Source organism: Eublepharis macularius, chromosome 2 (genome assembly GCF_028583425.1).
Source record: "Eublepharis macularius isolate TG4126 chromosome 2, MPM_Emac_v1.0, whole genome shotgun sequence".
In the NCBI taxonomy this organism is placed as follows: domain Eukaryota; kingdom Metazoa; phylum Chordata; class Lepidosauria; order Squamata; family Eublepharidae; genus Eublepharis; species Eublepharis macularius.
In genome coordinates, this window is record NC_072791.1 from 120,901,626 (window position 1) to 120,929,165 (window position 27,540).

The window sequence follows — 27,540 nt, forward strand, 5'->3', positions numbered from 1 at the left end:
TGATGGTAGCAACAGCTTTTATTAGATGCCACAGGCAGTGTTTTCATTCCAAGAAGGACTCTAGTTTTCTACATTTTCTCAAATCTGAAGAGATTTTGTAGCATTATTTTTTAAGCTTTATTTTTACTACACCACAAATGTACTTTAAAAGAACAAAAATATAATTTACAAGAACTAAATAGCCAGAGTTACAGCTCTGTAAAGCCAAACATTCTTTATACCATTTGAAATATCCCTGCAGTTCTACCAATTTTCCCACTTCCATTTTTTAAAAATGTACAACACATTTTTGATCAGACAAGGAAAGACAGCATAACATGGCATTCTAACCAGCATAACAAGGCATTCTAACCATGATTATGTGCCATTTCAGAGGGCCTTAAGCAAGGATAACTTAACCATAACTGGGCCTTCATCTTCAGATCTTTTGTATGCCCTGTCAGCGTAAACTTCCTCTAAAGTATATCTAATTCCAGTGACAACAGAACTTAAGTACAAAGCATGTGCTCAGAGGAATACTAGGATCTAGCTAGTGTACAGCTCTGTAGAAAAAAGCCATTTAAAAATTCCCCCCCAAAACATTGTTTTGCATGTTTGTAATCACAGTTTTCAAATATAAAAGACAGACATCCTCATCTCCCCAGCAATCTATGTCAAACCAAAATATATCTACAAAGCAGTTCATAAACCACAGGGCTACAATCTAGTCACTGTCATCTGATCCACCATATGAGCCTCGGTCAGATCCTTCATTGTTGGATGCCTCAGCCTCAGACTCGTTACCTGAGGCCTCATTATCAGATGCTCTATCTGAATCTCTGTCAGAATCAACACTGCGAGAAGCTGGGCGAGATTCATTTTCAGAACCACCTGAATGGCTTCTCCTTGACTGCACAGACTCATTGTCAGACTGTTCGGAATCTGACCGCCTCCTCTTCCTTGCTGACCCATCACTGTCCGAGTCTTCATCAGAAGGGCGGGCACTAGATCGCCTGGGACTGCCCCCCACACTGCCAGACTTATTGCTGTGGTCTGAATCACTGTCCGACATAATGCTTTTGTTACGTGGCTGCTCTGCTTCATCTGAATCACTATTGCTGTTTCTGGCATTTCTGCTGGAGAGAAGATAATGCACCAATAAAAATATCCCAAATGTAACATTATAATCAAGGCAGTGTGTATTCAAAAATCAAAAATTCTAAAATAATACTAATAAGATCAAGAAGAGTTAACATTCTGTGACATCTGAGTCATGATATGTAATCAAACCCAAACTTTCCTGATACTCTGCATAATTTACTCAGCGATTTTTGCTCATCATGCAGGACAAGGAACAATGGAGGATACAGAAGCCCCACAACATTTGATTATCCATCCATAAACACTGAAATATTATTTTAAAAAAGAGTTTACTACATTTTGCAAAAACTCTAAATACCATAATACAAACTGCAATTTTGTAGGGTTGATACATTCTCAGAATGTGATCCTGGGTGCAGAATGCAGCTTCCTGCAAACCTCAGCTTTCCTTTTTAAAAAGGTTCCTGCAGATGTGCAGAAATTTAAGAATCTTAGAGGCACATTTGAACAAGGTTTCTGTTGCTCAGGTGTGGGGCTTCAATAATGTTCATTCATATTGAAGGAGATCGTATATTGATCATAATCGTATGTCTTTCATATCCATTAAGTGGAAAAGTACATTTTCTGTGCAGGTAACAGATGAGGAAGAGTAAATTTATAGCAAAACAATGGTCCATACCCATCATCAGCAATTTTGAGTTTATCTTCATCAGAGGAGTCGTCACTTGATGAAATTATGGCTTTAGATTTGATTTTCCCCTTCATTGAAGGAGGCAGGCGTTCTGGCTTAAACTGTAAAGGGAAAAAATAGTGCTATAGAAATAGTACAGAAAACTGGATTTTCAGCTCCTTTGTGAAGTTTATGTATTCTCTCACTGTGAAGTAGTAAACACTAGCACCTAGATGGCTGTTCTTTTTAGACAATTTACTTCTTCTGTTAAAAACACACCAGAGTGAAACACACAAAAAAGTAATCCAAAATCATTATGTTTCAAACACTTGCTGCTTCAGAAACCATAGAAGTTAGAAAAAGTATGAACTTTCAGTAAACTACAGATTGGATACCATTATATCCACTGGTGCCTGCACATTTCTACAGCTTGTAAAGTATGCTTTGATCAACAGAAAGTAGTAGGATCCAATCCTAATATTTCTGATACCTATAGCACAATTAATCTCATGGCCTTTGGTCCAAATCTGTTGCCCAAACTAAGACATCAAAATAAAAAAAAATACTTACATTTCTTCTCTTCTCTGTCTTGGCTGGGCGACGTTTTTTAGGCCTGGGGGCAGTCTCATTTTCATCATCATCACTACCATCATCTGTCTTTTGAGGTCTTAGGGAAAAAACCACATACACAGAACAACTCAAAGAGAATCCTATAATTACAGCATTCTATTCAAATTTCTGCAAATGAAATATTTTGTTAGGCAGCAAGAAATAATCTCTTGCATATGAGAAATTCCTTTAACAATTCTTGAGATGAAGCAACTAGTTCCACTAAGAAGCAGAAGTAACTATTTATCTATTATTTAAGGTTATTTTTGTGGTAAACCAAGTGCTGCGTGATTTGGCTCATGCTGCAGCAGAAACACAATATTTAAGCTAATTAGTTAAAATATATCTTAACAAACATTTCCACACTAACATTAGCAAACAAAATTAATACACACTATAAACCACTGCCTGATGTATTTTCCCCAAAACTCAGGAAATCATCCTTATGCTTTGTATACATAAGGAACATAGACCCATTTACTCACCAAAGCAGACACCAAGCCATATTTGGAATGCAGTTATGTCAAGTATGATGTATCAAATACCATAAGCTAGGATCCAAGCATTCTTTAGGCATACAGAAATGTGCAAAAAGTGTTCCATAAACATATACAAAGACTTCCTTATATTTCCCGTTGCCCAAGCTATTTGACTTCTATCAAAAACTTCTCCCAAGCTCTCCTGAATGTTACACATCAGGCAGTGGTTACGGCTACTTACAGAAGAGGAATGCTCAGGTCTACTCTACTCCTGGAAACTCTGAAGTTGTTTGAATCCCAGCCAAAGTGGCTTTACCATCACAGAACTATGCACTGACCTTCTCCTCTTCTTCTTCTTCTTTTCTCCTTCCTCTTCTTCACCCTCTTGTTCACTGCCACTGCCTTTCCTCCTCTTTTTTTTCCTAGAAACTGGCATATCTTCATCACTGTCATCGTTGACAAATTCATCAAATTCCCCTGCTTTTCTGGAACGCTGTTATAAAATGAAAATCCACACTCCAATCATTTGTTAAAATATTACACAAAACACTGAACAAGTTTCAGAAGCTAGATGTTTTCCATTTCAGAATATGTGCCAATTGAAGAAACAGATGTAAACTTAATGCCTAAGGAGGTCCATTACCAGGTCTCATAAAACTAAATTGGGGAGCACATTATTCCGAAGTTCTTCTGACTGCAAATGTCTACTGAGAAAGGATAACAATTTTACCCTGAGAAGTCATGCCTTATAAAGATGTAATTGAGGAGACTGATATCCAGCTCTCACTTATGACTCCAAGAAGCTGCATTTAAGTATGTGGTCACCATCTAGGCAACTCTGTTGACACACAGACAGAACTGGGTATAGATAAACAAGTAAGGTTTAAAAAAATCTGGTGGAGAACAGTAGTTCCATCAGACCCACTAAACAGGTAGGGTGATGGGAATAGTTATATGGACTACTCAGAGGACTGTGTTGGCAATGTAAAACTCAGTTCCACGATGTAGAAAGTAACTGGAAACCACCACTTTAAGATCCAAAACAGTGGTACATAGAAAGATACTAGCTCTTTGCAGTATCATTTGCAGATTATACTAAATTGGGAGGGGTAGCAAATACAGTCAGACAGAGTAAAGATACAGGATGATCTTGACAGGCTGGAAAACTGGGCTAAAACAAATAAAATGAATTTCAACAGAGAAAATTCTGCGTTTAGGAAGGAAAAATCAAAAGAGTAATTATAGGATGGGGTAAACTTGTCTTGGCAGTAGTATGTGCAAAAAGGATCTAGGGGTCTTAGTAGACCTTACACTGAACGTGAGTCAGCAGTGATGGTAGCTAAAAAGGCAAATGCGGTTTTGGGATGTACAAACAGAAACATAGTGTCCAGATCACGAGAAGTGATGGTATCGCTCTACTTTGCTCTGGTTAAACCTCACCTAGAGTATTGTGTTTGGTTTGGGGCACCACAATTTAAGAAGGATATAGACAAGCTGGAACATGTCCAGAGGAAGGCAATGAAGGTGGTGAGGAGTCTGGACACCAAGTCCTATGAAGAAAGGTTGAAGGACCTTGGAATGTTTAGCCTGGAGATGAGACGACTGAGAAGTGATATGATAACCATCTTCAAGAACTTGACGGGCTGTCATATAGTGAATGGCACAGAGTTGTTTTCTGCTGCCCCAGAAGGTCAGACCAGAACCAACAGCTTGAAATTAAATCAAAAGAGCTTTCAGCTAAACATTAGGAGAATTTCCTGACAGAGTGGTCCCTCAGTGGAAGAGGCTTCCTCGGGAGGTGGTGTGCTCTCCTTTGGAGGTTTTTAAGCAGAGACTAGATGGCCATGTGACAGCAATGCTGGTTCTGTGAACCTGGGCAGATCATAAGAGAGGGGTCAGAATGGGTTACATTAGTGCTTAGTTGTCATGGCCTCCTTACAATACCAGGGTAATGCCAATTGCCACCTTGGGGGTCAGGTAGCAATTTTCCACAGGCCAGTTTGGCTAGATCGTAGAGGTGTTTTGCCATCTTCTGAGCATGGAGCAGGAGTCACTGGGGCAGTTGTGGGGGGGGGGGTAGTTGTGAATTTCCTGCATTGTGCAGGGGAGCTGGACTAGATGACTAGAGATACCTTCCAACCCTATGATTCTATGATTCTTCAAAGGAGGTTGGGTTCAGAAAATGAAATAATAAGATTCTTTGACTCACAACTATGCCTATCCCTTGTCAACAAACTGCAGCTTGGAATATCAGAACTTTTAAGACTTGGAAAAATTGGGGAAAGTACACAGGAAATGAAAGCATTAAAGGACTGTACCCAAATAGCTTCCAGTACAATATACACAGAATTCCCCTAAAAAAAAGTTAAAAATCAGTGTGTGCACCTGCATGTCCTGTCCTTTCGACTAAGGTTTTATTTAATAAAGAAGCCCAATAAATCACACACGCTCACTCTCACTCTCCATTTAAAGTTTTAAGAAATATGGACAGAATGTGGAATATTCATAACATGGCAAAATTTAGTCAAAGTGAATTTTAAGCAACTGATTTTATGAGTCTGTCACTTCAGTGCCTACAACTGATACTGATAAAACCTAATGATAGGTTTTACGCTGCTTATACCACGACTTCATCACTAGATAAAGCCTGACACCACATTTGAACAATCTGGGAGAACAGAAATCTAAAATCTTTATTCTGTACCCTGCCAGCTCCACCACGTTTTTTCTCTTTTGATCCTTCAACTTCTCCAGTGAACATCAAAATATTCTTGGTCTTCTCCACATACTGTGCTCTCTGCTCCAAAAGTTTCTTTTGTTCTTCTATTTCTCTGAGGCGTTTTTCTTCCTAGAAGAGTAAAAGCAACTTAATTGGTATGCTGGATAGTGGATGTATATATTCAAAGTAAAAAATTAGCAGGGCACATCAAATACTTTGTGGTGTATTAGAGTGTTGAACTAGAACTGGAAAGATCCATCTTCAAATCACAGTTGCCATGAAGCATACTGAGTGACAATGAACCAGTCAATCTCTCTCAGGCTAACTGACCTCATAGGACTCCTATGAGGATAAAAACGAAGGAAGGTGTATGCTGCCTTGTGTTCCTTCAATAAAAACACACTAAAATACATGCTAGTCTGTTTTCTTTAAAAAATGGATCGTTGAAAATCTAGATGGGGTTCTTCATGGTGAAAAGATCCAGTTGTACATTAATTGCCTTTGAACGGACTGCTCCAAAACAATGAAATAAAGAGGAGAACCCATTACACACAGCATGATAACAAAGACCCAAGAAAGTCAGGTATTGCTGGATAGACAGCAAGAGCTCTGGTGGAACACTTGCACCTTTCCAAATGACCTAGAAGCTTAAAAGTGAACCATTCCTTCAAAATCCATGCATGTAAATCCACAGAACTAAGTGTAATATGGCAGCCTGAAGCCTAGCATTAGGAGTGGCATGTCAGCAACCCATCCCTAATACCATAGAAAAAAAAAATAAAAACCTGCTCTTTGAGCAACTTCTGGCGCAGCAGTTCTTTTTCTTGCTCTTGTTTTGCTCGTAGCTCCCGTTCTTCTTCATCCTGCTTGCGTGCCCGAGCCACATGATACTGAGCTTGGCTCAGCAGATCAGAACATTGCCTATATAATATTGAGTTAAATTTGCAGACAGAAGCAGAAACAAAATATTAAAGCTTCCAAATGACCAGTCAAGACATGAGCAGAGTGTAAAACTAGAAAGCTACAAGTAACTACACATGAATTTATGCTATTGACTGAGTCATATTTTTGATAAGCACATGTAGGAGAAAACTGCACATACAACCAGGACTCCATTTTGTTTTTTGGAGGAGTTTCCACTGCTAACGAGTCTAGTCTGACATGTTCAGATGACATCTCTTTGGTATCTATTTGTCCACTTTGTATGGATTTCTATCAGCTTGTGGAACCCAAGGAAGCGGACAAGATCCTTAGAAAGGTAAGGCTTACCACCCATGCTCTTGACCTTTGCCTTTCCTGGCTGATAAAAATTGCTAGAGAGGGACTGGCCAAGTGGATAAAGGGAGTGGTAAATGCTTCCTTGACAGTGGAAGTTTTGCCATCTATGATCAAGGAGGCAGGGGTTACAGCTGTTTTGAAAACACCCTCCCTGCACCCTACTATGCTGGAGAACTTTCAGCCAGTCTCCAATCCTCTGTTTGTGGTCACTTCCCAGCTCCAGGGGCTCTTGGAAGAGACTAAGTTTCTGGACCCATTTCAATTTGGATTCAGGGCACAGTCTGGAACAGAGACTGCTCTGGTTGCCTAGGTTGATGACCTGCACCAAGAACTAGGCAGGGGAAATGTGACCCTGCTGCAGTGGCCTTTGATGCTATCGACCATAGCATCCTGCTAAGCTGTCGCTTGGCACTGGGAGTACCAGATTATGGTGGTTTCAGTCCTATCTGGGAGGTCAGTCTTAGAAGGCGGTGCTGGAGGATTCCTGCTCTGCCCCTTGGCTTGTGGAGTTCAGCAAACTTTGATCTTATCCCCCATGCTATCTAATACTTATATGAAGCCACAGAGAGAGCTCATCAGGAAGTTTGGGCTGCAGTATCACCAATATGTAGGTGATACCCAGCTTTGCTTTGCTTTTCCATTTAATTCCAAGGATGCTGTGGATATTCTTCTGAACAAGTGCTTGGAGTCAGTAATGGGCTGGATGAGGGCAAACAAGTCTAGACTGGACTACTGCAATGAATGCAACTTCGGGCTACCCTTGAAGAGCATTGAGAAGCTGCGGCTAGTGCAGAATACAGCAGATAGACTGCTAATTGGGGTTAGCTATTGGGATCATGTGATCCTGATATTACAGCAATTACACTGGCAACTGCAGTGTCCTAACTGTCTGATCAGCTAAAGAAGCTCATCTAGTGGGTACATGAGAAAAGAGTCTTTTTGGTAAAAGTCACGCAATTATGTAACAGAATCCCCAGATAAGTGTGCATGACCCCCTTACTGCTGATCTTCAGGAGGCAACTGAAGACATTTTTATTTAGGACTGATCTTAATTAACTTTGGTTTATGTGCACTGGCAATCCTAAACTGTGTTTTTTAACTTTGTTTTTAATAATTTCAATAGTGTTATTTTATTTATATTATAAGCTGTCTTGAGTTCCTGCAAGGTAGAAAGGTGGTTAATAAATGTTTTAAATAAATAATAAGTCATCACTTTTTAAACACGGCAGTGAATTGTTGAGTAGTAGGAAGTAAAACAAAACTGCACGCATCACTCTAGACATGTTTTTTCAGAGCTGTTACATTTGTTCAGATTTGTCACATTAAGTCTTACACAACTATTCAAACTGCCTGAAGAAAAATGCTGAGTAAGGAGAACTGTTTAAAGCTGACATTTGTTTAACAACTTAAAATCAGATGGGGAAAAAAACTCTGGCTATTCAAGGGCAGCAGGATTTGGGTCCAGTGGCACCTTTAAGACCAACAGGATTTTCAGAATGTGAGCTTTCGAGAGTCAGAGTTCCCTTCTTCAGACACCTATCCTCAAAATAAACTCTTTAAGGAAAGCACCACATTCAGCCACATGGAGTGGAAAACAGGTGTCTGAAGAAAGGAGCTCTTACTCTTCAAAGCTCACGCTCTGAAAATCTTGTTGGTCTCTTAAGGTGCCACTGGACTCAAATCCTGCTGTTCTACTGCTGACCAACATGGCTACCCACCTAAACTATTCAAGGGCAGGCATTTAAGAAGAAACAAGAAAACATTTCTTCATTAAAGCATATGCTTAAAGGAACTGCAGCTCACCAAACTTCTAACGCTAAACTCTGGAATAATTTCAACAGCTGCATGACATAGCATCTCTGGAAAAACAGAAAGTCGCTCACATGAATATAGTTTCAAGGCGTGTAGCTGTGTTGGTCTGTAGCAGAAAAGCAAAACTGGTTCCAGTTGCACCTTAAAGACTAACAAGATTCCAAAGTATGAGCTTTCAAAGAGTCAAAGCTCTGACGAAGAAAGCTTTGACTCTCAAAAGCTCTGGAAATATAGTCTTTAAAGCACTAGTGGACCTGGATCTTGCTCACATGAATTATGGAAGTTAACCATCATCACTGAATTATCAGGGTGCCGGGAGAAAGAGAGCACCCATTCGCCAACAGGGAGCTACCCCTACACTCTCCAACACCACATGTGCTGGCGCTTGGCTGTCTGGCACAGTGTAATATTGTTGAACACCAGCTTGGGAGTATGTGGGACCCAAAATGATACACAGAGACGTAACTTCCATAGCATGGATTCAGCTGATGATTGTGTGTATTCTGCACGGATGCTCTCGTCCAAAGAAAACCAAATCCTGCAGTATACATTATGCTAATGTGCTTATTTATATAAATTAAACCAATCTTCTAGCCATTGACTAAGCAGGTTACAAGTGAACTGACTTTACCTGGCTTCAGTTGCAGCAAGAGCCAAATCAAATCTCATTTTATCTCCTACTTTACTTAGGTAACTGAAGTATCTGAATGGAAAATAAAGATAGAAGGATGAAAACACTTCAGATGCATTTCAGCCTTAAAACAAGGTCAATGCAATCTACTAAAAATAAACACCCAATTCTCTATTTTATTCTATGACTGTATCTCATATACTACAAGCACCCTTTATACACACGTTTTATGTATATAAGTATGGTTTTCAACACACACACCCCAAATATTCCAAAGTACTGAACTTGCAGCCTGCTGATTATAACGAAGTTCACTATGAAAGGCCACCGAGTTCAAGAAATCTGGATGGCATAAGGCACCATTTTTTGGATGACTGAATCATACAGCTGCCTGGGGAAAGTCTTGCAAAACCTGCTGAACAACTATTTAATGGAAATCTCAAGCAACTGAAACTACTGGGAGAGAAGGTAGATATTTGACACAGGTCATCAGGTTCACACCCATAAATATTGCACAAAGAGTGGCACTGCGATGAGAAAAACAATTGGCTGTATATCTAATGAGAAGGTAAGTAAAAATAGAAGTTACCATCTAATAAGCAAGCTTTCAATGCAGAGACAATATAGACATCATCTTAAGACAGTTTTTTCCTGCGCTCTGAATGGCTTACTTTCTAAAAATGGCTCTTCAGTGTGTTAAGAAATACAGTAAACCTGAAGACTAGAACAAATGGATGCAATTTTGAGTGCCTATTCCTAGCTCTGCTGGGAATTCCCACCACTGCAGCTTTGCTGAATCTGACCAGCTCAGCTGAATCATCAATGACATCAACTAGAGGAAGCCATTAAATCACCCTCACTCACAGATTCTATGTTTACTTGGGATGGGGAGGAAGGAAAGTCTGTTCATTACTGCTTTGTCCTCCATCTCATGTGTCTTATTGACAGAAGGCTCTAAAAGCTACCTTGTAAGAATTACAATCCCAATCTATAATATGATGGATTGCTTCAAAGATTGTTTAAAGCTAGCGTTTGTTAATAATGCTACTTACCGGTGAGCTAGCTCTAGTTCTTTCACAGCATTAAGTACTTCTTTCAGGTTACTTTTTTCATCTTTCAGGACAGAGGTAGCTAGCCTCTGCAGCACCAGTGCCACATTGAACATAAGGACCGTATCACTGGGTGCCACGTGCCTAGCCTGAGAACACAAAAAACTTATTTTTAAAACAGGTATCAACCAGCACAGCTCCAGCAATGAAAAGTCGTATTATAACACATCCAGTGTAAAAACAAATACAATGTTTTACCTTCAGCAATGTTTGCTTGCATTCTTGTAATTTGCCGCATTTGAAGAGAGCTCGGGCCAAATACAATAGTACCTCTGTGTTCTGGTGCTTATAGAATTTTCTGAGGCAGTTTTCATACTGCAAGAAAGAGCAATGAAACAAGAAGACTAAGTTCCTGTGCAATGCTATTATTCTCATCCAGTTTAATTAAATATGAACAGCAAAGTTCATATAAAACCCTCCCTGTGAAGGCTGTCCACCATCTTGTTTTAAATGTGTTGTTTTTAATGAATATGAATTGTTTATTGTATTTTAATTGTATTTTTAATATGTTGGTATCCGCCCTGAGCCTGCTTGCGGGGAGGGCGGAATACAAATTTGAAATAAATAAATAAAATAAATTTTTAAAAAGTCAAACAGTATTTAATTTTAATTTTTACCTCCATTCTGCATATACCACTGTAAACAAAGCATACCAGTAGAAAATTTGGATAATAATTATAGTATTTCATGTTTTTTTAGAAGTGATACAGATATCAGTAGCTTAACATTTTGTGCATTTTTTGAGGACAATGTTAACAATACTGGAAACTTTGGTAGTTTTTCTTCTTAAGGCTTCACTGATGCTTCTGATGTATCCATTGAGCTTCTGATGTATTCATTGAGCTATCAAAAGAAGACGTCCAATGCTTGGCCATTCAATAGTTTGGAAGATTTGTTCTGCTAATGGTGATGCTTTTTGCCAGCACAAGAACCTTTGCCCATTGCAAGAAGCTCTTGCAAAATGGGAAGGCGCCTAGTGCCAGAAGAAAAAAAATGCCATTAGCAGAATGGATCCTCAGGATTCAACCCAGGTTTCCTTATTCATGCCTGACCTTGTCCCAGCTGCTCTTGCCAAACAGTCCTTATTAGTTACTGTGGTAGTATAAATGAAAGACTAAGAGAAAACAAGAACAAGTTAATGGAAGGATATTTCCACTGAACACCCTGTGGCACAGAGTGGTAAGCTGTAGTACTGCAGTCCAAGCTCCGCTCACAACCTAAGTTCAATCCTGGCAGAAGCTGGGTTCAGGTAGCTTGCTCAAGGTTGACTCAGCCTTCCATCCTTCCAAGGTTGGTAAAATGAGTACCCAACTTCCTGGGGGTAAAGTGTAGATGACTGGGGAAGGCAATGGCAAACCACCCCGTAAAAAGTCACTACTTTTACCTTATTTCCATTGAACACAGTCAAAATAAAAGTGTAATGGCTTGTATCCAACATGTATCTCCTGTCATTGTAAGGACCTTCCTGCTGTTTGTGTGAGGAGGGGATTTCTGCAGACATTCCCCTCCTACTTCAGACCTTTACACTGAGATTAGCAGTATTCCTGTGAGTCCCCTGAAACCATGGATGGCAGAGGGAAAGTCCATATAGCTCCTTTATAGTTTGTGTAGGTTTCTCTTAACCTCCTTCCATCAACTGTTTTATTATATAGTTGTTCTATTTGTTATCCCACATTTGTAATTCAGATTGTTCCTTATTAGCACCATGAAGCAAAATAGTATGGAAACAATTTCATGGCAGTTCTGAAAAAAAGCTTCCCAGGGAGGGAAATTTTTTCCCCTTCCCAGGAAAAAAAATCATAGCAAAAACTACATTTAAAACTTGCTTTTTCCTTCAAAATAATACATTTATTTAATAACCTACTATCATACTAACAAGATTTAGAGAACCTTTCTTCAGGAAAATCATTCTTGCTTTTGCAACTTTACTTTGGATTTTATCAGACACATGTACAAGTGTCTATTTTTAAGGGTTACCATCTGCACAGCACTGATGTACTGCTTCTGTTCCACATAAATGTGAGCAAGATTGAGCCACACATCACTGATGTCTGCTGTTGCTTCTCTCACTTGGGCAAAAACATCACGAGCCTCACGGAAATATCCTTTGTGTGCCAGTACAGCTCCTAAAAAGGAGAAGCCAGAGACATTTCAGAATATGCTCTACCACCCAAACTGCAGAATCTAGAAGAACATTCAGACCCAATAGTCACCTATGCCATTAGCAGCATATAAATTCTTTGGATCATTCCTGAGTACTTGTTTGTAGATGGCTAGCGCACGATCCTGGTGACGCTTTTCCTATAAAAAACATTAAAAATTGGTATTTATAACTTTAAGAAGTTAGACAATGGTTCCTGAAAAGACCACAAAACACAGTACAAACATGCACAGCACTTACAATAACTATAGAGTAACTCCTGGTTGTGCATGCTATTTTGTTCTTGCTGCACTGTCTTGCATTGTAATCTGCCTTGAGGCTGAATGAGAAATACAAACTACATATGAAGTAAATAAAATAAATTACCTTCTCTCTGTCTCTGGTGGGCTGGTGCAAAGTCTGTAACCAAACATTTCCCAGAGCCAGCATAGAGTATGTGTCATTCTGGGTCGATGGCTGTTTCAATATTCTTTCAAATTTCTTCTGTCCTGGACCCCACTCTTGTTTAGCCAAATGAAGATTACCAATTAAGGACCAAGCATCTGGATGATCCTAAAACACATTAAAAGAGACCCAGACAATACCCCAGTAAGTTTACATCTGTTTATGTTGAGTTTGTGCTTATTTATGGCTTCCCACCCCAACGCTGCTCAGCTCCTAAGATTAGGGTACACATCAGTTCAGAAGATATTTTAAGAATAACTTAGAGAAAACATTTTACTAGTTTACTACTGAAAGTTCTCTTAAAAGTTTACAGAACTTTCTGATACTGTTGACTCCAGCAGCTCTCTTCTGAACAGAGGTGTCAAATAGCTGTCAAAAAGGTTTCCCCGAATACTCCCCTCTGCTCACACAGAAAGGTAATTTGTAATTTCTAGTACAATATGGGAACTGAAATACATTAAATCGTTTACTTTCTACTCACTATTCTCATCTATGTAAAGATCTGAAAGCTCCCCAAAGAAACTTTAGGATTTTTACAAACAATAACACTAACTACCAAAGACACAAAATTCTTACAAACCTGATTGATTTGAAGTGCTTCCTTAAACCAGTCAGAAGCTTCATAAAAGTTTCCCTTATCCCGAGCCATTGCTCCTAAACGCAAATAGCCTGAATACAAGAAAATACATTGTAATTATCAAAGACCCTGTTTATTAAACTAGCATGCCACTAAGTGCAGGATTAGGCATATCTACTGCACAACTGACTAAGGATATCAGGCAAGAGTGGGTTATTTCAAATGTAATTAACAGCTGCCTGTTATAAAGTTGTTGTGAGGCTGAGATGTAAAAGCAGAGAAAGAGCTTGATATTACACTAGTCGCCTGTATGCTATTCTTAAATTACATGGCAGCAAAGCAAATTCACACCACTGCACTGACTTGATGTAATACTAGGCTACTGTACTATGAAAGCTCCTTTAGTGGCATTGAACTGAAATCCAAAGAAAAGGATTGTTCTGCCCTTGCATTCCTTGCAACAAAGGCATTACAGAAGTATTACCAAACATTTGATAAGTTTTATAAACTTCCTAGTTAAAGATACAAAGTTTCAGAAATTTTTCAGGCCATGGTTGGGTGGAGAATCTCTCCCCATATGCAGCAATTACTTTCCTATGAAACAGACTTATATTAAGCTTTAACAATATGAGATGCATCATTTATGTCCATAGTTTGCACATAAAATTGCACTTTTTGGAATATTTAAAAAAATTAAAAATATAAATGCCTTCTACAGGCAGAAGGTGCGAACCAGACTAAATTTTCTGCATAATTGTAGGTGTAATTTCTGCTGGTTTCCATTTCCTGCTGCAAAACCCAATTTGCCTCTCATGCCATTCGTAAGAGCCCCTGTCCCCGAGGAACAGCATTTCAGGCAGATCAATGGGCTGTAGAGGACAGGGGAGAGGCAGGAACATTCTGTTCCACTGACAGAATTGCCTTCCATCAGCAGAAAACAAACTGGATCCAACACAGAATGATGAATATGGCCAATTCTGCATCCTAGGCTGCCTTAGTACACTTACCTTCATTTTTAGAACAAATGAATACAGAAAAATACATGGATCTTGTAGTAAAAAAAGCCTGTTATGACTAGCAATATAGCTGAAGAGTTAAAATTTTTATCTTTGAAAATATCAAACTCTTCAAATATGTATTATCATACACATTGTATCATATTAACTGCAGACAAATTTGTCATACCACACAATTAAACTTTGCATTTAAACCATTTCATTCACTCCAAAATACATTTTTTTGAGCTTCCAAAACTCCTTTTTTCTCTGTTGGAAAAACTGAAAAAGGCCTTGGGGAAATGGGGGAAGGTTCTCTCCATTTTTCCAGTTTTTGCCCTGGTCCTTCACTATCTATACACACAAGAAGTTTGTCACTACTTCATCTCTTTGTTATACATACAATGGCCACTTACATTGGTATGGTTTGACTGTACCAGCAAAAGAGGTCACTTCTCAGTGGTCTCCTAGCTGGATGAACCACAGAGAAAATTAAAGGAAAAATTACTTCTGATGAGGGACATAGCCAAACCACTTCACACAAATTGAACATTAGACAAAAGAACAGACAGGTTTAAAAGATATACATACACTCTTCAAACAAATATGTCCTTGTGGGGAAGCACCCACAATATCAGGCAGTTTAAAAAAGAATTGCACCAAAGATTCTTACAATCAACATAATTAGGATGTTCTCTTAGGATGTTCTTGTACAATTTTTCTGCTTCATGGAATTCACACATTGCTTCGTACAATCTGGCAAGGTTGTAGGATGTAGTCACTGAGATAGCATTGTAGTAATGCTCATCATGCTCTGCTTCTGCTTTAGCACGATCCAGAGACGCCAAGAAATATTTCTAAAGGCAAAAAAAGGGAAAGAGAACAAAGGGTACATCTTTAAGAATACAACATTCTTGTAAGTTCAAGAAGTAATTATTGCACACATGTTGACAGCAGAATCCATACCTTTGCTTCCCCTAAATTTCCAAGTCTGAAGTGGAGAGCACCCACATTGTTCAAAATCTCAGGAGGGACATCAGCTTGCACTTTCTCCTGAAGGATTCGTGTTGCTGTACCATAAGCGGAGAGTGCACCCTGAGAAATTTATAGAGGAATATTGAAGAGAGTGGAGAGACATCAGAGGTTCAAGTCTAATAATTATGTAGTTTAAAGTGAGTGTACTTTATTCTTCTTATTTCTACCTGTATATCTGTCTGCTCTAAGATTTGTGCAAGCTCAATCCATGCTTCTACATCATCAGGGTACTGTTCTGTGACCTTCTTCAAATGACCCTGTAAAACAGAAATATTATTTATGTATTAAGTGTATTCTTAAATAGACCAAAGACAAAAAATAGACTTTAGATTTTTCAACAAAACTGAATGTTTCCAATCCCAGTCAATTATACCAATTTCACAAAGCTAATAATTTTCGGATGTAGTAACATTAAATACCACTATTTAAAGCCATAAAAACATCTTAATGAAAAATTGTTGCATCAGACTAGGCAAAGCATTTGCCAAAATCATGATTTTCAACATTTGTGGTGTCTTAAAACTTGCATCCTGAAGAATAGGAACAACAGTACATAATTTAGCATTCCAAAACTGTGAACCAAAGCATCCAGTGTTCCTTACTCAACAAAGATCACTTTCAATGATAAAAGCCAATGGTTTACTAATATATAAAACTTAACTTAGGGTTATTAAAAACACATGTACACACACAGTGCAAACATGTTCTGTCAATATTGGTTAAGCTAAATTAAAGTCCAGCTAAATTAAAAAATGAGCAAGCATTTGCTAGATTATTCATTTTAAATAGTGGACACTGACTGAAGATGGAAACATTTCATTTCATTATGAGTATTTTGATGACAACAGCTTGCACACCAATGATTACTGCAGCTATGGTATGATTCCACTTTTAGATACTTAACTGAGAATGTCTTCCTCTCTGTTTACTGGGTAGAAAACTGATGTCTGTTACAGTTAGTTGTTAACACCAGCTTAATTTCAGAGGGTTTCAAATATACCCATAAAAATGAAGTGCTAACACATATCAAATACAATTAAACAGCAATGAAAATCTAAAGAAGTGTATTGTACCTTGGCAATATCTCGTTTGTCTTGATCTTCTGAAGCTGCATAGAGAGATCCAAGAATTTTCATAGTCTCATAATTGTTAGGGTAGGCTTTCAGAACTTTTTCAAAACATTGTGAAGCATTCTCTCTGTCTCCCCGGTAAATGTACATTTGACCCAGTCCAAAGAACGGTAGCACAAAAGAGGAAGAAGCAAACTGAGTGGCTTGATAGTAGTACTGAAAAGCTTGATCATAATCTTCCTAATTTAAAGGGGAGAAAGAAGTTAGAATATATGCAGCTTGAAAACTTACTTCAAAAAGAAAGATAGCAAGTAAGAAGACCTACTTTTGAAAAGCACTATACCTGAACGTGAAAAGACCTGGCTAATTGGTAGCAACTCTCTGCCTGCATTGCTTCAACCTCAGTATTATGAAAAGCGTGGAGAGCCAAGTGCTGGACTTTACCGTAATCCTGCATAAAGAAGATAGTTGTCATAAGCATTTTTTGTGGTAAAACTCTAAAATCATGGTCTTTGACATTTAAAACTTGGAAAATGAATTCTGGGTAGACTGAAAGAATGGCCTGCACATGTGGTTCCAGTATCAAATTTGTTATGTACAAGCATCGTCAAGCATAGGCCTGTCGGCACTCACATCGAAAAATGATTGTGGAAACTATAGCAGCTTCTGGTTTACACACCGCTTTCTCTATATGAATGTGGCACACGCCACTCATGGATTGCTTCTTTTTAAAAAAAACCTACAAGTGTAATGCTCCTCAAGGTGAACATGCTCCTGAAATTCATGTGCACTTGGCACTGCCACCAATATTATGAAGCACATCCCAATGTAAAGCCTGATTTGTTAAGAAACATTTGAAGATGTTCAACTAACGATATAAATCAAACATTCTACAGTTGTCTTACCTTTTTGAAGAAGAAATGATTTGCCAAGTGGTTTAGCACCATTGGGTTACTAGGATCAATTGTGTAGGCTCTTGAGAGCAGCTGAACACCATTCTTGATGGAATCGGCCTGAGAAAAATATTGATAGATGTTTCTTTTTTCTTATACTGCAATTTGTAGAATTCAGTAATCATTCATTTATTATTCATTTCTACAGCTATTCTTTTTTTTTAAAAATCATGTAATTTCATTAGTAAGTAGTTCCACGGGCTTCCCATTCCAGCCAACCATGTATCAACCACTGTCTAAGCCTAGTTCCCTATTGGTAAAAAGGATAAAGGCCTGCATCTAAGGCATGACCTGGGGATTACCGAGATTACCAATACAGAGCATTAAAGGGATAATAACTACTAAGCACAAAAACATTACAAAATTAGCTAAGAGAATTTTGGCAGGAGCCAAAGACAGCAGCACAAGAGTCAGTGAAGACCTTTCTTAGGCCTTTTAAACACATTTCCAAAAAACAAATCAGTAAGTCTCATCCTGCAACATTCAGGCTCTGTACCAATTAGAATATCGTGCTTGAAGTTAAAGTAACTCAGGAGTATAGAAGCCAAGCGAGTATAGAAGCCAAGCACCACAAGGGTCTTGTGGGTAGTCTCTAAAATGCTGGCAGATAGTGTTAGTAACATTGTGGCACACTGAGGCCATGGAGATTAATGACTTCCAGGTGAGGGGCTAGGACTACAAAACAGAAAAAAATCCACTAAGAGGACTCTATAGCAGGGGAAAATATTGACTTATAGGCCTTTTATTCTTTATATGAAGGTTTTTTTCCTTTAAAAAAAATCAAGACATGTGAGATATGCCCAACAAACGCTCTCTCCATTCTAAACGTTGTGCGTGTGTGTGTGTGGGGGGGGGGGGTACTGTACATCAGGCAGAGAAATCACTAGTAATATCGAAATGGCCAACAGGCCACACGTTTTACTACCCTGGTGCATTTTAAGGCTATCTTTAGGGTTTATACATTCTTAAGAGCAGAGAAAACTGTATTTTGTTTGTAAAAACTGGAAATAGTGATGTTTTTGTTTCAACTGGCTTAATTTTCATGACAGCATAAGAGACTTATTTCTACTAGACTGAGGATAAAGCAAACCTACCTCTTTGTTATTGAGTTCCAGAACAGCCAATCCAACTAAAGCTCCCACACATTTGGAATTGAGCTCCAGCGCCCTGCTGAATGCCAGGCGAGCTTTTTCCAGTTTGTTCAGTTTTACAAAGCAGTGGCCCATGCCCAGTCGAACCTCAGCTAAGGGGTGGGGTGGGGGAAGCAAACAATTCCCAAGATTTAAATGCTTTCACCATCCTCAAAGTAACGTGTACATCTTGTAATTCATTCATTTATAAAGCTACCTTTCTCTGGGATGTACGGTCGGTGACAACAAAAACAGTATGTTGCAAAAATATAAGAAAATAACCAGCAAAAAGAATTCAAGCACTACCCAGAGTTTTAAACACTAGTCAATCTTATGAGTCAAAAGCCCTGCGGAAGGTATGTTGATCTTCTAACATTCTCCAGAAGTCTATTTCACAATATCACAGAGGCTATGGAAAAAATCCAAGTACTTGCAATCATCATTCTGCATACTCTCGCAGGAATTGGAGCCACCAGAAGGCACTATGTTGCCACTTCAGCACATACTGGTAGAGATGATCTGTATGATTAGCCTTTAATGTTTATGCTTTGCAATAGTTCATAACATTCGCTGTCCAAATGCTTACACTCACACATTATTCCTATCTTCTCAAGACATCGTGATGTCCAGTAGCATAAACAGCATTTTAATGTCAGAAAGAATAAAAGGGCATTGCTGACTTCAAATTACAATTACTGTGCTTAGAAACTATTTCTACGAGCATGGACATTTGTAGCAAGGAGGAGAGGAATGGAGTAGAGTTAAAAATAGGAGGCTTAGGAATGAATGAGCTGTAGGAACAGGCAATGGGGAAGGCAAGGAGTTGTGCAAAGTGCTCAGGTATTTTCTATGACAACTAGAAACATAGAGCTGGAAGGACCCCAAGGGCCATCTAGTTCAACCCCTGTACATCCAGGAAATCCTCCTGGTTACTAAAAAAATCAATGAATTATCATCAACATGTTTTCAGGTTTTTTCTACAGCCATGATGGCTGCTAATTTTTTTCTTAAATGAAAGAATATCACCCTTGAAACAGTGAAATACAAAGTTCTAGCTGAAACCAACACTCTATGAACTCACCCATCAAGAAATATTGGAATTGATTAAAACCAAGGTACTTACAAATGTTTTTATGCTTCTTCAAGAAATAAAATGAAGAAAAAAATGGTTCCCACTACCAGCAAGGACTTCCAAAATATACACTACCAATACATAAAATATCTACTCAAGATTCAGGGATTCCACAGCATAGAGAACAATGGTGCCTTCTGAAGACAGATGAGAATCATGTAGGTAAGGGGCAGAACACATTTTGTGTGTGGAAGGTCCCAGGATGCAGTGCTACTGAAAACAATCTTCAATAGCAGGGAAACACCCCTGTCTGTGGATCTGCTGCCAAAGAATTTACTATTGGACTACATGAACAAATAGTCTGCCCATCTTCATGTTTTCAGGCTAACTTCTGGTTCTACAGATGCATATTTCTAATGTTTGTATGTAAGTCAGGAACTACAATTGCCAAGACCACGGCAATACAGCCCGGAAAACCCACAACAACCTTTGTATGTACTTTTTCTTCAACAAATGTTCATCCAATGGCACTAAGCTGACTTTTATGAAAATATTCCAATTTTAACAACAACAACAACTGTTTTATATACTGCCCTTCAGGACAACTTAACACCCATGCAGAGTGGTTTACAAAGTGTGTTATTATTATCCTCATGACAATCACCCTGTGAAGCAGGTGGGGCTGACAGAGCTCCAAGAAGCTGTGACTGACCCAAGGTCAACCAGCTGGCTTCAAGTGGAGGACTGGGGAATCAAACCCGGGTCTCCAGATTAGAGTCCTGTTGCTCTTAACCACTACATCATGGACAACATTGCCAGTATCACAGGACCAATATGCAACAGTTATCATTTTTAAGTTTATGAGATGGATCATAGATTTGCCTTGGGAGCAAATATTTATATTTCAATTTATATTTCAATTTATAAAATATGCTAATAGTTGAAATTAAATACATTGTTCTCAACCTCAATGAACCAAAACCATCTTTAATTAAATAGATCGTTTTGTTTCTTACCTGGACAGCCTGGGTTGGTTCGAAGTGCCTTTTTGTAGTAGGCAAGAGCTCCTCTATAATCTTTCTTGTTGAATGAAATGCAAGCTTTACCTATTCAATACAAACAATATAGTTTGAGAAAAATCTACTTTCTACCATGCTCTTTTACTCTCTAGACTATCTAAAAAAGTTTTCTGGAGGTTAGAAAAGTTCTCCAGGAACTGCGAAAAGGGAGAAGTATCAGATGTGCATGGGTGATTATAACAACATGAAAGATGGTTACAGCTAGGGATGATTGTGAAATCTGATTTGGGCAGATTTTGCAACTGATCTGAGTCCTCCCCCTTAGATAGCTCTTTGGATCAAAACTTAATCTATAGGTTTCTCTTTCACCACAGTATCATTGGGAAAACAGGGAAGAACTCTCTTCTTACTCCTAAAGTTCTACTCCTTGGACTTCTGCCATAATTTAACAGCAACCCACTGGAGTGTACACTCAGAAGCCTGAGTGTAAAAATAAACAAATTAGAACTGGGATGGAGCTATCCCCTGCTGCATTAGCATATACAGAATGATTCAGAAATTTGAATGAGTGCAAAATGATGCTTTATTTTGCAGAATAATGTGTCCCCAAAAAATATCACTGGTATTTCCCTATTCTTTGCCAACTCAACTTTAAGCCCAGATGGCCAATACAGATAGGTATGTGCTACAATAAGTGCTCACTTTTGGACTCTGACAAGTCTGCAGTGGGAGAAAGATTCTTACCAAGGTATGTGGAAGCCACTGAGAATGTCTGTGCACTTGCTAGTACACACAGGACAGTATTAAAAGAGTGCTTTTGATGATGGGCCTAACCTCTAGACCTTTATATGACTTAAGTGCTGCAAACAGAGGAGGGGAAGGTCCAAAATATTTCATAGCGTTCTTACCAAGCAGGGCTGGAATATTATTTGGAGACTGGTTTAGCACAAAGTGAAATTGTGCGTCAGCTTGATCCATCTTATCACCCTCCAGAAGACAGAAGCAGGCTCTTCCCAGTAAGTGATTCTAAAGTGAGAAAGAAATGCAAGTTTCCTTAAACTTTGAAGAAAAGGTTGAAGACAATGGCTAGTTGTTGCTCTTCCTGACTCTAATGATTCATGGTAAATTTGTGTATTCTGACTTCTTACAACAGACTAGGCGCAACCGCAATAGCAAATCCACACATTCTCCAGTTCATTACTTTATAAGCTTTTGTTTTCCAAATATCTCTATGGTATACATGTGAAAGGAAGGGGGGGGGGTTCCGCCCCTTTTTTCCTGAGTACTTTTTTCCAAGTGTTTCCAACTCAAAAGTCTGAGAACTTTTTCGATTTTTCCAATGGACAAAATTGGGGAAATTCGGGAAAGCAGTGAAATAAATCGTACACCATTGCCATATACATTTGCAAGAATTATTTTTGCTTAAATGCAAATGATATTTCCCCTAAACTGGCTGGTCCAGGCAAATATAATATCATCAGATCTCGAAAGCTAACCAGGGTCAGCCTTGGTTAGTAATTGGATGGGAGACCTCCAATAAAGACCAAAGTTGCAGAGGCAGGCAATGGAAAACCACCTCTACTATACCCTTGCCTTTGAAAACCCCAACAGGGGTTGCCATAAGTGTGCTATGACTTGATGGTGCTTTCCATAACCAAATAATTTTGACAATTAAAATTGTATAAAGCATTTATTGAAATATTATTAATGAGTTCAATGATTTCAATGTTATAAATGAATATCCAAATATACAAAGTTTCGGTCCAAATAATACACTTTATTTTGTTTACTACAGAATTTGTTTACTACTTTTAATTCTTATTTTCTCAAAATTAAAGCTACATGTGCTATGGTTGCATAGCATGCTACAGCTGGCAACTCTTCTCAAGTACTGAGTATACTTGCAATTTTTCTTATAGAAAATACTTATACTTTTTATTACTTTTAAACTACATAAATATACCAAATAGTACAATTTTATATGCTAACTAAGTTATAAATGACGCATTTTATGTTGTTCAATCAGTAAAAGTAATTTAGGTTTTATAAGTGAGGATTGTATATATTTCAATTTTTCCCAAAATTTCTGTTCTTTCCCCCATGACTTTAAAATTTCCAAAAATTTTACAGCTCTACTCCATGGCCTATCTATATATGTTCCTCCTCAGAATCTTTATTCTAAAAAGACCAATCTCTCAGTTAAATTTAAAATTATCTTGGCTGCATCCCTTTTCCATAGAAGACCATGCTACTTGACACCTGATTCTACTATATCCAAGCATCTCCCTTTCCCCTGGCATTTCTTAACAGATCCTACTTCCCTTCTTTTACTTCCCTAATGTGGGTTTGATCCTACCAGCTTCTAGCTGGCATAAGAGGAAGGAGAATTATTTATTTATCTATTTAATTGTATTTATATTCCACCCTCCCCGCAAGCGGGCTCAGGGCAGATTAATCTCTGCCCAATTAATCTCACCCAATTCCCTCTTCACTGCTGTTCCTTGTCCCGCAAGGCTTTCTTGCCCATGATGGTCCCTTACAGTGAGTCCCCAATACAGTCTTCTAGGGGGTTATATGGAGCAGTTGGGAAAGGTAAGGAACAATTAGCTTCTGCCAGAAGAAAGCGATTAGGATCCAACACTGAGCCGTGTTGAATTTGATTGTAAGCCTGTGGGCAGGGCCTATTTTAAAAACTGCAAGTTTTTGTACAGCACTTAAGAGATTTTAGGTGATCTGTATGTCAGAAATTTTAAAAAATAATAAAAAATAACTAAAGGAACTAGCCATGTGCCTCCAGCAGATCAGAAAAAATGATGCTTGACTAATAACTGCACAAAAGTTCTCTGTCTGTCAAAGATCTAACAGTTTCTGTTTATGGATCAGCTGTACAAACAACACAGCAGGTTGAAGTAAAGGGAGAAAGCTAAGCAAATCTCATGGCATGATTCAGCATGTGTTATCCAACCCTGGATTCCCCCATATACCCACTCAGGAGATTGTTCTGTGAGCACAGCTGTTTTGCTAGCCTCCTCTACATACTTCTCATTTCCTAAAAAGGAAGAATCGGCTTTTTAAAAAATATAATGCATGCTAAAATGAAGATATTACAGGGATCCCCAAAATTTTTGAGATTACTCCCATTCTGCAGTCACTCTGCAGGCTACATATCAGTTACCAAGCTCAATTCAAGGTACTGGCTATCACATACCCAGCTCTTTATTACCTTGGTCTGGCATATCTACTTATCTGCCTCTCTCCCTATGTTCCACCATAGCAGCTTCGCTCATCTGATCAGGGCCTTCTTCAGGTGCCACCTTGCACATGGACAAAATCAACAGCTGCCCATACATGTGCTTCTTCTGTGGTGGCCCCTACTTTATGGAACAGCCTACTTGAAGAGATCAGGAAAGGTCCAACTCTCCTGACTTTCCACAAACAATGCAAAACTGAGTTATTTAAGAGGGCTTTTTGACTCAGATAGGCGGGCTGTACTTTAGGGAAGGTCTCAGAGGGATATATCAGTAGAGGGATAGGGGCATCGATTTTACTACTATGTACTACTGATTGCTATCGGTCGCTTTGTGTATGATCCTACCAGGTAATTCTAGGTTGTTTAACATATTCTTAGAATTGCTTCTGCTGTTTCAGCATTTCTCCAACTCTCAACTACATTTCTGCTGGTTTTACATCCTTGCAAATTTACATTTATAGACCCTATTACGTTGTTTATTGAAATGTCCTTGAAACTGACCACACGAACTCACACTGTGTAATCTACCTTGAGTCTCAGTGAGAAAGGAAGACTATAAATAATGTAAATAAATAAATAAATTTGAAATTCGGACACTGTGTGATAGGCGTAACCACAAAATGGCTGACATAGGAGAAAGAGCCAGCCACAGAGAGGAAGCCCAAGAGCAGGACAGAAGAGGGGCAATTAAGAAAAAATACACTGGTGGAAAAACAAAAGAGAATAAAACCGACACTGTGGTGTCAGGTACTGCTGAAACATTTTTTTAATCTGCCCAGCTAAACAAATTTCCACTGGCCAGTCTGCAACCATGTTGGGAACTCAAGATATTGCTTCAGTTCCACAGCTGGATTTATTGGTACTACAATTCTGCAGTGTGTGTATACAAACTAAGATGTTTTCATAAATTGTTCTTACCTGATCATACATGATTATTTTGTCAGCCATGGTGTACAGTAGGGTAGCTTGTGTAATAAGTTCCTTCTTGTTGTCTTTATTCTTTTCCTTTCGCGCCTGCTGTACATAGTAAGCTGCCAAAGTGTCTAGGCAAGTCATTTGATCTTTTTCATGGTCTCTATAATCCAGGTTTCCATCTATACGAGCAGCCTCGAGCAGTTTCACAAAATCTTCTGTTTTGCCTTGTTTGTAATATTCCAACTACAAAAATGATACCACTGAATATTATTTCACTGCAATTTTTGTACCACAGAAGATCCCCCCACGCTGTGCACAAGGAACAGCTCAAGTGGAAGACAGTGCTATGAGTAGGTGGTTCTTTGCAGACATGAATATCCTTCCTCCAGCGAGGTCATAGCTCCACTCATGTAAAAGATTCACAAACAGGCATTTGTATAAGGTCACAGCAACTCAAGGAAGTATGAGGGAAACACAGCAATAGCACAGTAATTCCAAAAATGAGAGAAAAAGACCCCCAAACATAAACTCAAACAGTTGTTCCGTAACAGCCCATATTCTCATTTCAAGATTAACTCTGCAATCCTATGCACACTTATCTGGAAGTCCCTCCTTTGAACTCAGTAGGGCTTCCCCCCCCACAAGTAAACATGCAGAAGACTGAGTTATTAGTCTCCCTTAGAAATGAAATACCATAAACTGTACAATGAAATGTTAAGAAGATACTGACCGCTAAAGCAATCCATATGTGCAGCTGAGTATGTTCCTGTTTAAGAATACTTATAACTTCATCCCCCTCCGGTAACTGATCAAAATCAAGTTCAATGACCTAAAAAAATTGCATATTGATTATTTATATTTTCATGACCCACCATAGGCAATGAGCTACTAAAATTCCCACTATACTAGCAGTTATGCATCTTACAGTACATCTGTAACAAACTATTTACTCTTAAGAATCTTTAAAGTGTTGTTGCCTTTGGCTGAAATGTTTAAGGAATGGGATTTTGTAATGCTGTAGTTTATGAACACTTCACACAAGAGTACTCCCTGCTCAGAAACTTGTAGAAAAACACCACACGTGTATTCATCCCACATGAAGAACCATATTCAAGATAAAGGTGCTCTCCTATATAGACCTCTTTCCATGTTGTATTTTTTGTCTCATGTGAAGTACATAAGTCACTGTATTAGTTCCTTATTCAAAGCAAGCTTGCACCCCACTTACTATGGGGTCAGAAAGAGAAATAAGTATAGATTGTCAAAAGAACATCAATATTACCCAGGTTTGTACGTACACAATTCATACGGGGAAAGAAGGGGTTATTAGTTAACCCACAAGAGCGTTTATTCTTCTCGTCTCAGACTGATGAAGAGAGGAGTAGCCTTTCGGCTAACGACAGATACAAAGTAAAAGAACAAATAGTTTATTTGGTGCTAGTGAACACTCGGCCGATGCTCGCCCTGTTGGCCAGATTCTCGCCACACTCCTCAGGGGAAAGGCGAGCGGGGGAAAGAAGAAGCCGCCTCCCTCCTTCCCATCGCAACCTACTCGGATCCCTCGAGAGCTACAAACAGAAAAAAGGGAAGCGCAGGGATCGATTAAAACTCCCAGCACCTTGGCGGTTCTCCGATGCGCCCAGTCACTCACCTCGTCGGTATCCCGGAGGGGGATCTCGATCGAGCCCCGGGACATGATGCAGGTGGCTGTGCCGCCGCGCCAGCCGTTTCAGCCGAGCAACTTCGGAGGACGCCGCACCGCCGCGCAGCCCTCTCAGCAACAGCCCCGCCGATCCGCGCAGCCGCTTCATAGCTTCGACCTCGGAAGTGCTTGTAGGAGGACTGGCCTGCAAGAAATCCCGCCTATAAGGTGGCCTCGGTGTGCTTCCTGCAGGCAACGGCCCACAACGACTAGTAGGAGCTCCGCAGATAGACACAATGAGAAGCGCTTCTGCCTTGGGGATGCTAACTCCTGCCTGGGAAACTCTTGGAGATGTGGGGGTTGTGCCTGGGGAAGGAAGGTTTGGGGAGGGAGTTTGGGGAGAGATTTCACCAAGAATCTATGGGATGCCGTGGAGTTTGCCTTCTGAATGAAGTTGTCCTTTTTTCCAGGGGAACCGATCTCTGTAGTCTGAAGATCAGCTAATATTCCGGGAGACCAGCGAGTCCTACCTGGAGGTTAGCAAGCCTTCAGTTGCTGACAGAAAGCGACTTTTAAAAAAAAGGCTCTGCACAGTCTTTTTAAGAAAAAACATATTACTTTTCTAGGACAGTATTCAGACCAATATAAAGCAACAACAAATATATGGATGTTACAAAGTTACTGGAGCCAGTGCTGCCCCTCAGGGACGTGTACGTTTTTTAATTTAATTTTATTTATTTTATTCGATTTGTATTCTGCCCTCCCTGCACCAGCAGGCTCAGGGCAGATGCCAAAACCCTCCACCTCAAAACAAACAAAAAAAGTTGCTGGATTTTCTCTCCTAACTTTCTGTCCTCCCATAACAGCACCTGACCAATAGGGTAACATTT

General features: G+C 39.2%; 2 protein-coding genes across 3 annotated transcripts in view; one reads left to right on the forward strand and one right to left on the reverse strand.

Annotated features, from left to right (window-relative positions):
* Window positions 1–26,791, reverse strand: CTR9 (CTR9 homolog, Paf1/RNA polymerase II complex component). Of its 2 annotated transcripts, none has more exons than XM_054971703.1 (25): window positions 26,660–26,791; window positions 25,739–25,837; window positions 25,012–25,251; window positions 21,752–21,869; window positions 20,841–20,930; window positions 18,717–18,865; window positions 17,575–17,682; window positions 17,013–17,120; window positions 16,673–16,909; window positions 15,767–15,856; window positions 15,531–15,659; window positions 15,238–15,421; window positions 13,573–13,661; window positions 12,915–13,100; window positions 12,601–12,688; window positions 12,365–12,513; window positions 10,586–10,702; window positions 10,331–10,476; window positions 9,279–9,350; window positions 6,343–6,478; window positions 5,543–5,686; window positions 3,177–3,331; window positions 2,321–2,417; window positions 1,760–1,872; window positions 1–1,112 (listed from the first exon to the last, which is right to left on the reverse strand). In XM_054971703.1, exons 1-25 carry the CDS (start codon window positions 26,702–26,704, stop codon window positions 704–706), a joined length of 3,498 nt encoding a protein of 1,165 aa, XP_054827678.1. In that variant the 5' UTR covers window positions 26,705–26,791; the 3' UTR covers window positions 1–703. The 2 variants fall into 2 exon arrangements, with proteins under 2 accessions (XP_054827678.1, XP_054827677.1); XM_054971702.1 differs by having other exon boundaries at window positions 1–1,115.
* The window catches only part of IRAG1 (inositol 1,4,5-triphosphate receptor associated 1), a 152,985-nt gene continuing 152,147 nt past the window's right edge, over window positions 26,703–27,540 (forward strand). The window contains exon 1 of the mRNA XM_054969988.1: window positions 26,703–26,922. Within this exon, the coding sequence (XP_054825963.1) occupies window positions 26,703–26,922 (220 nt within the window). The remainder of the gene's footprint in view (window positions 26,923–27,540) is intronic.